At 35.4% G+C, this 14,868-nt stretch overlaps 1 protein-coding gene across 2 annotated transcripts in view; it reads right to left on the reverse strand.

The window, feature by feature from the left end:
- Window positions 1-14,868, reverse strand: part of RALGAPA2 (Ral GTPase activating protein catalytic subunit alpha 2) — a 311,093-nt gene that overhangs the window by 228,650 nt on the left and 67,575 nt on the right. For both annotated transcript variants that reach the window (XM_045011212.1, XM_045011213.1), the window contains exons 9-14: window positions 14,629-14,828; window positions 13,236-13,460; window positions 8,686-8,853; window positions 7,583-7,720; window positions 4,038-4,186; window positions 2,874-2,985 (exon numbers count right to left, since the gene is read on the reverse strand). In XM_045011212.1, coding sequence (XP_044867147.1) covers window positions 2,874-2,985; window positions 4,038-4,186; window positions 7,583-7,720; window positions 8,686-8,853; window positions 13,236-13,460; window positions 14,629-14,828 — 992 coding nt within the window. The remainder of the gene's footprint in view (window positions 1-2,873; window positions 2,986-4,037; window positions 4,187-7,582; window positions 7,721-8,685; window positions 8,854-13,235; window positions 13,461-14,628; window positions 14,829-14,868) is intronic.

Below are 14,868 nucleotides of genomic sequence, written 5' to 3' on the forward strand. Positions count from 1 at the left end.
AGAAAGAATGACAGATTGAGCATTTATCAGGCATGTGCCTTAAGTGGAACAGCTGCATCACAAGAGGGACAAGTTTTGAGCTGCTGGGACTTTGTTTTAGCCTGCTTTGCCCTTTACGCCTTCCGATGGAAGGGGGAGATACGATGGCACCCAGGGCACAGGACTGGCCTCAATGGACACTTCTGGCCAAAAGAATTTTGGGAGCATGCACACCAGAAGTGGAATACACATGCACAGTCACTCAAAGTAGAAAAGACGAATAATTATTTAAGATTTCAAGTAAATTATTCCATTTAAGAAATCTAATTACAACATAAACAATTAAAGGCTGAATATGCTAGTATGGCCCCAGCAACCTTTAACTCCAATATGGAACATTTTAAAAAATACAGTCATTTAAAAACATTGCTATAAATTACATTTACATTAGAAATTAAATGCAAAGTTATATGAAACTGACATTTATACAACGGTACTGGTTTTCAGATGTGGCTCTACTGTGACAGCAGTTAATAATTAGCAACCCTTCCTTTATTGCAGATATTAATTTAACCGGCTTGTGGAAAGTATAGTTTGGAACAAAATTATAATGGAAAAGCATAGTCTATGCAGAAAATGAAAATATAATAGCCAGGAGGTGGTGCTAGAGATCCGACTTTTCAAAGCTGAGGATGCTGACTAAAAGAAGATAAAAGGTTACATTTATTTTTACATTTTGTCTTGAGCAATGTTTCTATGTCATCAGAAAGAAGAAAACCAATCTATTTTGTGTGTGTTCTGTTATATGCACTCCGGCAGATCAAAGCAAATTCGATATAACGCGGTTTCACCTATAACACGGTGAGATTTTTTGGCTCCTGAGGGCAGCGTTATATCGGGGTAGAGGTGTACTTTAGTTTTTTAGGTTATTTCTGACTACTTTCATAAACTATAGAAAATTTCTTACAAAAAAGAAAACAAACATAATTGGTAGGGGGAATGTTATTGTCAATCTCCTAAAAGACTATTTTTAAAAAGAATGTTAAGATTACTACTTTAATGGTGGAATTTCAAACATCATTTTAGGAAGGAATAGGTCATTCAATTCACTTGTAAATCCAGGAATATATATAGACCAATTTGGTGTCTAAACACTTTAAATAATATGACTAATACCAGAAAATTCTCTAAATCTGAAATCATTAGACTCAGAAATACATCATATATCCATCAATTTAGGAGACCAAGTAGACCAATTTATACATAAGACAAAGTTGTCCTATTCACATTGAGGTGACCGACCGTAATCTTGAATAGCTTCTGACATGTAATACACAACAGTTTATAAAGATACACAGGTAAGGTACCCAAACAAAATTAACTCTGTCCTACAATGATGTCACAAGGGACAGAAAAATAAAACATCTTTAAAAATCTGTTTCATCTACGCAGCCTGAGCCAACAAACGCTAAAATGACTTAATCCTCATCATTATGGTTATTGCTTAGGGTCACAATATGGTAGAGTTAAAGGTGTTTGGGTGATTTAACTCATTTTTCACCTTAATGTATTTAGATTTTTATTAAGTGTAACAATTTTGAATTTCCTGGGTTTATACATGCTTTGTTTTGGGTTAATTACAACATCCTTGTAATGTTTTTACTTGTAAATTACTGACACACATTCTCCACCTTATATCCATCTTAATTATTTTGGGTGGTACTGTTGGGATTTTTTGTTTGTTTGTTTTGTCTGAAAATTATGTAGTATATGTTTTAATTTTTCATCAATCCAAAAACTTCCAAGGATCTTGCTGAGTGAATAATTGTGAAGGTTACTGATGAAGGAAATTTATGAAAACTGGAGTATAGCTCCTAGGTTGCCTATATGACTAATATGAACTTGCTGAAAAATTCTACACTTATTCGTAACATACTTTATTTATGAAACCTGAAATAATTCATTGATACGGAGAATTATCAGCATGACAAAAAGCACAGGGTGCAAAGCTCCTCCACATCACCTCAGGATGAACATAAAAGCTCTGAATACACAGTGCACAGACCTAGATATTTATTATACCTTAGGATGTAACTACTTACTAGATGACTTATGAATATTTTTCTCTGGTTCAGTATAATGCAGCATTTTGGCTTGCTAGATATTAATTTACCTTTTGGAAACAATTACAAAAAGCTCAGATTTTAGAGACAATGATTAGAGGAGTCCTGCAAAGATACAGCTGTCCTACAAAAGGGGCATGTCTTGACTATGGTACACTTTATATGCTATTTTATTAAAGCATCCAAGTTATTTATTTTCATATAAACTTATTGTGTGACCACAAGGGGGCAAAATGAACGGAAAGCAATAAACTACCATGATGACTAAACAACAGAAAACCTACCCAGCACATGTAAATAAGGGATCAGTGAACATAAGGGAAATGCAAATTTTGAGTACATCCTGTACCTTGCAACAGTAACAGTAACTAAAGCAGATCCTGTAACAACAACATACAACATTTGCAGGTCTGTCTGCCTACTAAAATATACAAGTATACTGGACAGACTGACAGACCTGCTCAAGTCTTCCTCTAGTGGCTACACTCTACAAAGGACAGAGTACCTGATACCCTAATACCCAGAGTACCTGATACCCTAAAGAGTCAATATTTTATGGGTTATAGATAGTATTTTTTGTAATACAGTGCAATATTTAAATAAAAGCATACCTTTTTGAATGGCATAAAATTATATCATGAAAAACCCACTTCTGATATAAAATAAACGGTCATTGAAATTTACTTTCCATTCTTTTGAAAACACTTTTAAAAACAAAAATAGCACTCAGTTTCAGTTTTACATTTTCTTATAAAAAAGAAAGGTACTTACCCTGAAAAGTAATCCTGCCAAGCTTTGAGCAAACACGTCCTTTACTTGGTTATCCTTTGGCTTCTGCATGACACCTTCTGTTATTCGCAGGAGTATTTGTAACATCTGTTCCCTGATACCAAAATAAAACCTCACATTTCAATTACAAGTTTTATTAATCTTACTTGTTTAGTTTCCAGATATGAAAACCACTCTTAATTCATTGATAAAGTCTCACAAACTGAAAATGTGACAATACTCAAAAACATTTTGTAAGTTACCTCTAAGACAACCTTAACTGTATGTGGAGACTTATGTTGAGGATAATCACTTTTGGAGCACCTCGCAGAGAAAAAAACCAAACATTCAGACCATGACATGTGGTGAGAGGGTAATGCGGGGCATACTGAGACCCTGACATGAGAGAGGGTTGCTAGGTGTTCCAGAAACAGTGTGAGATGGGAGGGTGGTGCCGTACCAGGAGCTTTTGGAGGGGAGGGGGAGTGGAAGGATGCACTTGGCCTAGATAAGCAACAAAGTGTGTGACCCTCTAGTAACGTTCTTTTACCAATTTTGCGTGTGTAATCTTTTACATATATTGACAAACAAAATTAGTCCCATTAGCATTAGAAAGACAAACATTTGTTTATTTTAAATTCCACTGATTGATTAAATGTATAGTTAGGTGCATGTGTGCGCAAACCCATGCAAACATGCACACATTTGCACGTATTTAGTGATTATAAAGCATCTGGCAGCCCTAGCTAGCCACAGAATGTGTATAGTAAGAAAAGCTTTCTTAAATTAGTTTTTAACTTATCTATACTAAGCATTTCAAGATTTGAATAAACTATTATTAAAAGTTGAAAATTTAGTTTGAACAAGAATCAAGTTTGAGCTAGGAACAGTAAAACGGAAGGTTACATAAGCAAAAAAAACTTTAAACAAAAATCTCTTACATTCAGAATTTTAGGAATTTCCCCCCCAGTGGAATCATGAACCATCTTACAAAATAAGTGTAATATCATACTTTTTAGAAAGGCACACAAAGAAACATTAAAAAACTAAAATGTTATGGAAATTCCCTCATCTTTTTTCAATTATTCTGTCTTAAAATTCTAGCAGCGGTTATACTATTAATTAATTTATTCAACCTGAATTCTCTAAGATACATTTAAAACTTACCATGTCTTTTTATTCATTGAAAGTTCCATTATCATGTGCCTAAAAATACTCAGAACTGCTTTGCAAGCATCAACTTGTTCCTTCAGGAGAACAGGGACTTCAGCACATGGTTCCAATAAAAAAACGTTCGCAGAGTTCGTCAAAAACACCTTGAAAACAAAACATTTTAATTAGGAAAAAATAAATTTATACAGTATCAAACAAGACCAACGGTTAACTTTCAAAACACACACGTTTTCCTCTTCTAACCAAACCCTTATCTTTCCTTAAAGAAGGATATGTTATATTACAGTGGTTCTCAAACTAGGGTCGCCGCATGTTCAGGGAAAGCCACTAGCGGGCCGGGCGGTTTTGTTTACCTGCCGCGTCCGCAGGTTCGGCCGATCGTGGCTCCCACTGGCTGTGGTTCGCTGCTCCAGACCAATGGGGGCTGCAGGAAGCGGCGCGGGGCGAGGGACATGCTGGCCGCCCTTCCTGCAGCCCCCATTGGCCTGGAGCAGCGAACTGCGGCCAGTGGGAGCCGCGATCAGCCGAACCTGCGGACGCAGCAGGTAAACAAACCGGCCCGGCCCGCCAGGGGCTTTCCCTGAACAAGCGGCGGCCCTAGTTTGAGAACCACTGATCTAACACACTATTTTCTTTAAGTTCTCCCACACCATTTAGAAGAAGAGAGTCATGTTATATTCACTATTATAGTAAAAATATAACATATTCTTGATCTTTCAGATGCTTGTCTTTTCCATTCTACCACATGGGGGTATTCTTCCCCTCCCAACCCATTTTCTAGCTGTAAATGGCCACTGATATTTTTGATCATTTACATTCAGCACCAGCAAATGTACAGAGTTCTGAGTAATTCCCAACTCCACAAGTATAGAAACTGTTTAACTGTCTAGTGTTCTAATGTCTCTAGAACTGGTGTGTGGTTCTGCAAGATAGGAACACATAGTTAATATGAATTTAAAAAAAAAAAGAGAAGTCCAATTGTTCACAAGGTAATCCATGAAAATGCTCAACTCCTCTAACAATTGCTTTCTGACATCTGATAACAAACAAAAGGAGCTTTATCCAAGCTCTCCTTAAAAAAAAATGTGGAATTATTGTTTACATTAAACAGAACTCCATTTTTGCACAGCAAGAGAAGGTACACAGTGGTTTCTGGCATGTAAATGCATTCTGACCACTTTAATTGAGTGTTCTCTTTTAGGGTCCAATCCAACATCTGTAAGGTTAATGAAAGGACTCCCACTGACCTTAAATTAAGTTGGAGGGCATTAACTAGGATCATTTTCTCAAAACACAGCCATCAAAGACAGAATTTTGAAACTGGACTGACAGTATATTAGCAGAAAAGGTCTGTCATCACAGACTACTTAAACAGGTCATTTATTGCTAGATACACAGAATGGGACCCCAGAAAGTCCCAAAGGCTAACCCAGAGTAATTAGGGTTACTGTACATTTAGCCATTTTTTTAATGGAGTTCAAGAGAAAGGAGGTGAAAAAGAAACTGCATAAACCAAATTATGTTTTCCCTTGAAAAACAAAACATAGCTCCACGGGCTACAAATCTTTAGTTTGGATTAAAAGCTGGGGTAAACTGTATTACTCATACATGACACAGTCTCTTTTGTGTCCCTTACATTTTGCAACACCTAAGAACAAACTCTCTGTTGAGCTGCTTTACTACTGGAGTGAATTTTACCTGCTTAGTTAGTGTGCTGTCGTGCTCAGAATGTCACCTCCTGATTGTTGAAATTGCAAGTAGATTTGTCTTTAAATTCTAGATAGCTAGCTCTTTGACCTTCCTCTTTGACCATTTGTTTCTTGGCTGATCACCTTGACTTATATATACTAGTAATATTAATCTGCCTGACTGAATTTATTCTTTCCCTATCAAGTATTTCTGCAAAGAGATAAGAAAAAAAGTTCATATTTTGACCAACAGTTACTTCCTTTCTATGGGTATTACAAGGTTTGCAGTTCATAGCTACTACTTCTGCTGATCCTACCTGTATGATCCCTAAGATGTACAAGTGACTGAACACTACAACCTAATAAAAGCTGTGTCACTTCAGTTATCTGCTCAGATATGCAAACCGAAAAGGGCGAGACTCAGATCAGCTGAAGTGAGCACAGAGCAGTTGCATGCCCCCAAACAATTCAGGCTGTAGAGAGAAAATAATAAAACTCTCTCTCAACTATTTGGGCTACATGAAAGTTATGTCCTATGCTGCTTATCATGCTAAAAACTAGATAATATCCTTAAAATCACCAGGAACTCTACTGTTCATGTCCTCTGAATAATCTGTAATGATATATGTTTCCTATCTGCTGGGGTGGAGAGTCCAGCTGTTTGGAATATAGTGAGAGACGAATATAAAAACAACACTTTCTGAAGAGTGGGATTTTTGGGGGAAGCAAACTTACACACACCACATTTCAATTTCTTAATATTAATAGTATGACTAATTTTTACTTGTGCACATGGTTCAGAATTATAAAGCGACTCTGTATAATCTCTGGTTTAATTATTAAATAACATTTAAGGAAACATCAAAAACTGAAAAAGTCAACTTGACAAAAAAGAAACTAGGCTTCTTTCATACTTACTGCAGCAATAATAAACATGAATCTACACAAAAGCATATTTTGTCACTTTTCAGTATAAATTCACATTTTTTGTTTATTTTATCACCAGAACCCTCTAAAATAATCTCTCAGTTCTGAATTCCAATATCGTAGGCAGGTCTGAGAGCACCACCTACTATTAAGGTTGCCTGGCACTTCTCATTATAAATATTGTTTTCAATTGTTAATGACTTTGTAATAAAATAAATAAATAAACAAACAAACCCAACCTCTAACCATCCGGGCTGAAATTTTTCAGGTCAGGTGTCTTCGCCAGGCTGAATAGTTTTGGAAATTTTCAGCCAAAATGATTCAACCAGTTTGAGAACGAGACTAGTAAAATTTATATTATTTTGCCCACGTTAAAAGATTTGGCAACCTTTCATTTGAAATACTCTAACATCCCCATGCTTCGGACCAGGGACTTGAAATTTGGCAGGGAGGAGCCTTTCTGTCAGGGATCAGTCTTTTGCCATGTTTGTGAAAGTTTGCTCAAATTTGGCCAAGTTGTAGGCCTTTGAAAAATTGCAGTTTGCACATGCTCAGTAGAGACTTGCTAGAGCTTAGCAGCTGACTCGTCCTCATTATTACTAGTGCTGAGAAGACTCAACGTGCAAATGAGTAAGCTTTTTTTTACCCTATAAATGCCCAAATGACTTCATGAATTTTACTTAAACTTACCCCAGAAACATGCATCTTTGAGCAAAGATTAGGTGAATATTTCAGAAACTTATAAGCATGTGAAAATTGGCTTAGAATGGAAACTGCTTTGCAGCTTTAGTACAGCAATTGGAAATCTTATATTAATTTATCTTTGTAAAAATGTCCTTTCTGCTGACTTCACAAACAATTTAATGGAATCATTACAAATTTATTTTTAAATTGATAACCTAATGTTTTCTCTATATACCATACCTGTAATGCAGCCTGAGCACCAGCCTTAATGTTCTTGTCTTCATCTTCTAGTATACATCCTCTGCTAACAGCATTAGAGAAGGAGTAAGTTCTTCCCCAACTGGAAGATCTTTTATGTCCAGAATGACCAGAAGTAAGCTTTCAAAAACACAAGTATATTAGTAATACAGGGATTATAAAAGATGGATTCCTATATAGATCATATAAAAGCTAAAAAATAATTTTTAAACAGTCATAGGTTCTGTGCTCATTTGCATAACCATTAATAGTTATTCTTATTCAGAGATCTAATTTGTATAGGGTATAAGGGCAGTCTACATTACCTTAAACATATTTAATAATGCTTTTCATAACCCATTCATAGCTGTAAAATTTCCCTTCTTTTTTTATAAATTAAAAAAAATATTAGTTGAATTTTAAGCTTTCTGTAAAACAGCCTAAGCAAAGACTGGTACTGTAAGTATTTTTATATTCTAACTCTTGTTCCCCAATGTGCAGAAATACCCTTTTAAATAACTTCACACCTCAGAATAGGGCATATACATCTGGTTCAATATATTAAGACATGAGCATCCAAGCCACAAAGTTCAGATCTGAGTCTGAACTTCCCAAAGTTCAGGGTGTCTGGATCCAGGGTTTTAGCCAGATCAAATATGGCTGGGCCCTTATCAAGATTTTATGATGGATTTAGATAATCAAATATTTGTAATTTTAATTGTGTTAATGTATACTCATGCTAAAACATTTCTGTCAAAAGGAACACACATTCATGCCAACAGGGAATACTAAACCAGTAGACTGAACAATTCAACATTGCAGAATGTAACACTATTTGTTCCACTAAGTCCATCCAAAATAGTATTTACACAGAGAGTTAAAAGAAAGATTAAAGATCAGAATTTCAAAACAGCTCAGCACCCAGAATCACCCATGGTTGAGAGCAGCTGGGTGCTCAGCACATTTCAAAATCTGGACCAAAAGAAATAAAAAGGTGCATCAGCAAATATGTATCATTAAAAAAAATTATGAAAAAGGATTGAAGACAAATAAGAATAATATCCATAATTCAGCTTGTACACAGTAAGTAATTATTGATACCATACATGTTTGCAATCTGTCTCTGTATGTTCCAAGTTGGACACATTATCTTGAATATTTTCTTGTTTATCTGGTTCTTCCATGAACACAGGCTTGTCTTGCAATATCCACTTTCTATATACCTTAACCACTTTCCGTGTTGCAGATATATCAGAGGAAGGCAACAAAAAAGCCTAAAATGCAAATTTAACTCAATTTACCTATACACAGAATATTACAAATTACACAGACCAAAAGAAAATAGTTTTAAATCTACTTTTAAATCACTACGATCAAGAGCTATGATTATCACAAAGCTATATAAAAATCAACCTAAAAATACATCTCACAAATCATTGATTAGTGAAGCTAATTATTGAGTTTAGCTGACTTCCATATTGCATGTGCTCAGACTGCAAGTAAAAGGATATTTTTCTTCACTGTCTCTGCAAACTCAACTTGGGTTCTTTTCCCATCTTGCTCATCATTATCAGTGATAGAAGTTCTGTAAACTAAATTATGCCCTTAGATACACAACCTGTGCAACCCCACTGATTTCAGATTATGTTATGAGGGTCACATGTAAAATCCCAGTTAAGGCAAATGCTGTTAAAGGGGTGCCACTAAGGGCATAACCTGGAGGATGTGAAAAACAGGTGGCATTCTGTCACTTCCTACTAAACTTTCTGAGGTCACAGATGAACATATTTTTGCGTACTTTCTATGGTCTGCAGCTGGAAGCCTCTCTGTAAGGTCTACCATTCAAGAACCTTGGGAGGTTAAGCTGGCAGCCTCCCAAATTTGTGAGACTCATCAGCTCCTAACAGCTCTAAATAGGTCTGTCAGCCCTTCACAACATTTCTAAATAGGGTCATGGGACCTGACAATCCTACTAAGACTTCAGAGGGTGAAATCCCCCAAATAGTGTAAGGCTCAAATGGGACCAGAGGACCATCAAAACACATTATATATAGGGCAGTCGATTAATCGCAGTTAACTCACGCGATTAACTCAAAAAAATTAATCGCAATTAATTGCAGTTTTAATTGCACTGTTAAATAATTGAATACCAATTGAAAGGTATTAAATATTTTGGATGCTTTTCTACATTTTCATATATGTTGTATTCTGTGTTGTAATTGAAATCAAGGTGTACATTATTTTTGCTTACAAATATTTGCACTGTAAAAATGATAAATAGTATTTTTCAGTTCATCTCATACAAGTACTGTAGTGCAATCTCTGTCGTAAAAGTGCAACTTAAAAACAAAAAAAAAATCTACATTTGTAAATGACTGCACTTAAAAACAAAACAATGTAAAACTGCAGAGCCTACAAGTCCACTCAGTCTTACTTCTTGTTCAGCCAATTACTAAGACAAACAAGTTTGTTTACATTTAAAGGGAGATAATGCTGCCCTTCAGGTGACATTGTAAACAAGAAGCAGACAGCATTATTTCCTGCAAATATAAACAAACTTGTTTGTCTGAGCGATTGGCTGAACAAGAAGACAGACAGAGTGGACTTGCAGGCTCTACAATTTTACATTGTTTCATTTTTGAATGCAAGTTTTTTTGTACATAATCTACATTTTTAAGTTCAACTTTCATGATAAAGAGATTGTACTACAGTACTCATATTAGGTGAATTGAAAATACAATTTCTTTTATTTTTTTCAATGCAAATACTTGTCATGAAAAATAAATAAGTGAGCACTGTACACTTTGTACTGTGTTGTAATTTAAATCAGTATATTTGAAAATGTAGAAAACATCCAAAAATATTTAAATAAATGATATTGTTTAACATTGAGATTATTTGCAATTAATTTTTTTAATCATGTGATTATTTGCAATTAATTTTTTTAATCGCTTGACAGCCCTACTTATATACTTTCAACCTAAACTCTACCATAACATTTACTAAGGAAATATCCCTTGTTTGCGAAAAAGACACTGGATAACAGGAGATCTTGAGGAACCTCATAAATGTCCCTGTAGTCTGTTATGCCAATATCAAATTCCTACTTCAACATGTAGCAGTCTTTAAAATTAGAATTTAACCAACTAAAACTTTGATTCTCTGCATTCGATAGTGGTTAAAACTTCAGATTACTGAATTTATCTTTCACTTTGTGTCCATGCTATGTAATAACAAAGTTAGAAGAGTTTTTGGACTCTGATGAACATTTATTTTGTAATGTTTTATAACATTGCATACCTTGTGTGATTAACTCCAAATAGGGTAGAAACATTTTATCTTGGCAACAGATGTGCCATTCCCTCTCCTACGCCCCCCAAATATTATGATGCAGATCAAAGTCTGTTTTATAAGAGGCTTACTTCTAACTATGGAATAATTACCTACTTTTCATAAATATAGTCTGAAGTGAGTGGATACAATGAGTCCAGTCTTAATCTTTTTCCACCTGACCTACCTGGACAGGGAGCACTGCAGAGGCATCTTGCTTGGAACCTGGATATCTGTCAATACTATTCCCTCTGACCAACATGTGGTGCTGCCTTAAGAGACTAGAACTGGCATGGGCAACTGCATCCAGGACACCAAACCATTTATTTGGCCCACCCATCGGCGGGGTCGCAGCCCCAGAAAAAGAATTCTTTTTTAAAGATTGAGTCAGGTTGTTTAGGGGCACAGACTTTTAGTAAAATTACTGCCTACTCACGTAGGAGGTGGACTCTGCCCCATGCCACCCAGGTTTGATTACCTCCATATCATTGGCTCCCACAACTAATTTGTTTGTGGCCATATGGTGGAGCCTGTGCCCCTGGGGCGGCAGAAACTGGGAGAGGTAGAGAAAAAAAAATTAAGACAGATTTGTTTTGTAATTTTCATTTCTTAATCCCCTGCTCTTTATAGATTTGTTTAATTTGTATTTAATTTATTTATTTAAAGGCTGGGCTATAAAGGACTTTTATATTTAAGAATACTTCAGTTTTACACTGTTAATACATGGTTAATTGTATGTTAACATGGTCTATTGTAGGAAATATTTTTGAGTTATGCAATATGTATCCTGAAAATAAATAAATAAATAAATAAATAAATAAATAAATAAATAAATAAAAATGCATGGTCCACCAAAAGATTTTAGTGGATTTTGTGGCCTTCTGCTACTTTAAAGTTAACCATTCCTGGGGTAAAAAACAGTAGGACAGTATTAAGAATTCCTCAGCCCTAATCAGCTGGAGGGAAAGCTGCTTCAATATACATCCTCAAAGGGAGGGTTCAAGAGAAGCATGAGAATTAATTTACACAGTGACCAAAAGAGATTCTCACGTCCCCTTCTTTAAAAGAAAAAGGCAGACCAAAAATCTATTCTCTGTTTCAAGTACATAATCCATATGTATATTAAATAAAAGGCAAAGCAAATTTCTGTTATGGAAATAAAGATCACCACAACATACAGTGAAGTTTTAAGTACTTTGAAGCAATGCTGAACTAATTTATCATCATGCCACAAGAGGGCAGCATAACACAGTATTCCATAAAGGATACCAAACTATTCTTTAGTGTCAAACCACCTCCATCTCTTTTTCATTATAGAAAGCATTTGTACTGCATACAGATATTTTCCTCTGAAATCCTTTTTTTTTCTTTTTTAAAGATGGCAAATTAATATCAGGGGCTAAGAGAAAACATCCAATGACGACACTTACTGTTCTCTACATAGAAATTATGTATTTACTTTGATCATAGCTGCAGAAACTCAGCTTTGCACACACTTATGCAGTAGCAGACACTACATGCTTTTTAATTATGCACCAGTGTACAAAACATCAAAATTTATATGCAAGGCTGCATTAAATGATCTAGGGAAGTGTGACAGAACTGCTATTTTGGTCTGAGCAACACATTTGTACTCCTATTTGACTTCCTTATCTTTACTTATCAAATTACTAATTTATCCTGATAAAGAAAAAATTTGAGATTTTCAATGCTGGCAAATGTCAAAACTTCTTTTAATCATGCTAATACAGCATCCTGTTATACTGTAGAAATAATACAGTTTTCCTCACCTGCATCTCTTGCAAGTTATCTTATTTCAGAACCCTTTTCTAAATTTATCACGTAGATATACAAAATCTTAAAAACTTACTTTAAGTTTTCAATGGTAACCACTAGTCAGTTTATAATCAGAAAATTGGAAACAGACTCAAGGCGATACGCATGGGGGATAGAGGGAAGTCTCTCTACTCACACTAAGAAATAGCAGAACACAATATCATATTTCACGGTTTTTAACTGCATACGTCCCAGCTTAAAAGCTACATCTTCAGATGAATTAATATATTTAAAATATTGTATATAATATATATGAAAGCTTCTTTAACAAATAGTACTTTCCTCTATTTGGAAAATTATAAATAATCATCATCTAAGGACTGAACTTAGAAAGGACTCACAGATGGGACCATGGTGAAGTTTAGTCAATCTTTTGGTTCAGCAGCATTTACAGTTTTCTTTCACATAACACTTAGCCACATAGTGCACTTATATATGTGCTTCTGTAGTTTAAGTTATACAATAGTATGTATAATCTCCTACTACTTACCTGGCGAAATACTTCATTAACAAAATTGACGTAACCTCGAGTGGACAACAGAATTCTCTGTACCATCTCATACACTGTCCGATGTTGTTCTTCGATGCTGCAAAGGCTAGAGTTACTGAGTCTCCTATCAGACAAAGTGCTGCTATTGGAATGATTTTTCTCTTGCTCTGATAGCACACTAGTTTCCAACTCGGGGTTTTTATCTTGAGTTGTACCACCAACCGTCTAGACAGGAGAAAATACAAGCCTAATAAAATACTTGTAAAATATTGCATATAAACTTACCAAAAACCTGGGTTACTTATTCTAAACTCCAGTTACCAGCAACTTTCACAAACCCATTGAATCCCTGGAGTAACTGAATATAACTTTCAAGAAACTTGAGCTAAGCAAAAAATTAGTCTTATAATATTTAAATGCCTAATGTGCATCCTAGTCCCCTATCTCAGATCTGTTGACTGTGAGACAGGAAACCACAAGATAGGGTGAGCTGGACCATGGAGATTTAAAGGCGTTTACCGATATGGGGCACACCAGCAACCTTGATTTTCCAACATGAGATCTACCTTCAAAGATTCTTGCTTTTTAGTCTTTAGAAAATAGATGGCACATTAGGACACAGTGCTAGGGGATGATCCTTAGGTCACTCTGCTCCATCGGAAAGAAGAGAGAAATTGGGGAAGAAAAGATGCAGGGGGAGGAAGAGAACAAATAGCAGAGGAGTTCCAAGTCACTTTTTTCGTTTGGAAAAAACTGTCATCCTAGTCATAGTCATGAAGCATCTTTAGAGAATCTGCAGCCAAAGCCAACTGCTTGCTATGAAACTCTTGGTGTGTGAAGCTACCAATCCTGGCCAGATTAGAACCAGTAACTTGTAAATTAAATGTGTCCTCTGGAGACTGCTGGTGGATCATATGGGTACTGTTTTTCCTCATTTCCAGATGCTAAATTGTATTAAAAGAAGCTGAAAATATATTAAATACTTTCCTAGTATTTCACTGTAAACAACTGCTAAAGATGTTGTAAAGATGTTGTGTGATTATTAATGATGGCTGTCAAGATACTCTCTCTATTGAGAAATGGTCTGCAATATAAAAAAAGTTCAAGAATGTCTGGTTTAGAACAAGAATGTCTAATGATTACATTGTATTCAGAAGGTTGTTTTTCCTCTTTAAATAAGGCAAAGGGCAAACAGCTACAGAAATATTTTCCAGTACATTGCTAAAGGTGTTCCTCCAAAGACTCACTCCTCCATCAGAGGAAAGCTAATTTAAACTCCATCATTCACCCACCTAAGCAGAGCATTTCCTTTTTGTTTCAGTTGTCAATATACTTTGATCATCTGCAGCATCTCTAGCATATATTTAAGGAAACAAGTAAGTTTATGACATACCTGAATGATTTTAGGCAGCATTTCTCCTCCATTTTTAGTATTCTGCATTGAAGTTAAGTACTTCTTTTCGAGAAAAAAGGTTACAAGCCATTTAATAAAAACAACACGAGCAGCCATGAATGGGATTTTCGTGCTATAGATGTTTTCATTATTCCGAGTTGCAGTAATGTACGCTGGTTTTGGCCTCAAGTCAGGAATATCTGGTGAGATTAAACAGACAATATAAATACATCTTAAAAA

This window comes from Mauremys mutica, chromosome 3 (assembly GCF_020497125.1).
Source record: "Mauremys mutica isolate MM-2020 ecotype Southern chromosome 3, ASM2049712v1, whole genome shotgun sequence".
Taxonomy (NCBI): domain Eukaryota; kingdom Metazoa; phylum Chordata; order Testudines; family Geoemydidae; genus Mauremys; species Mauremys mutica.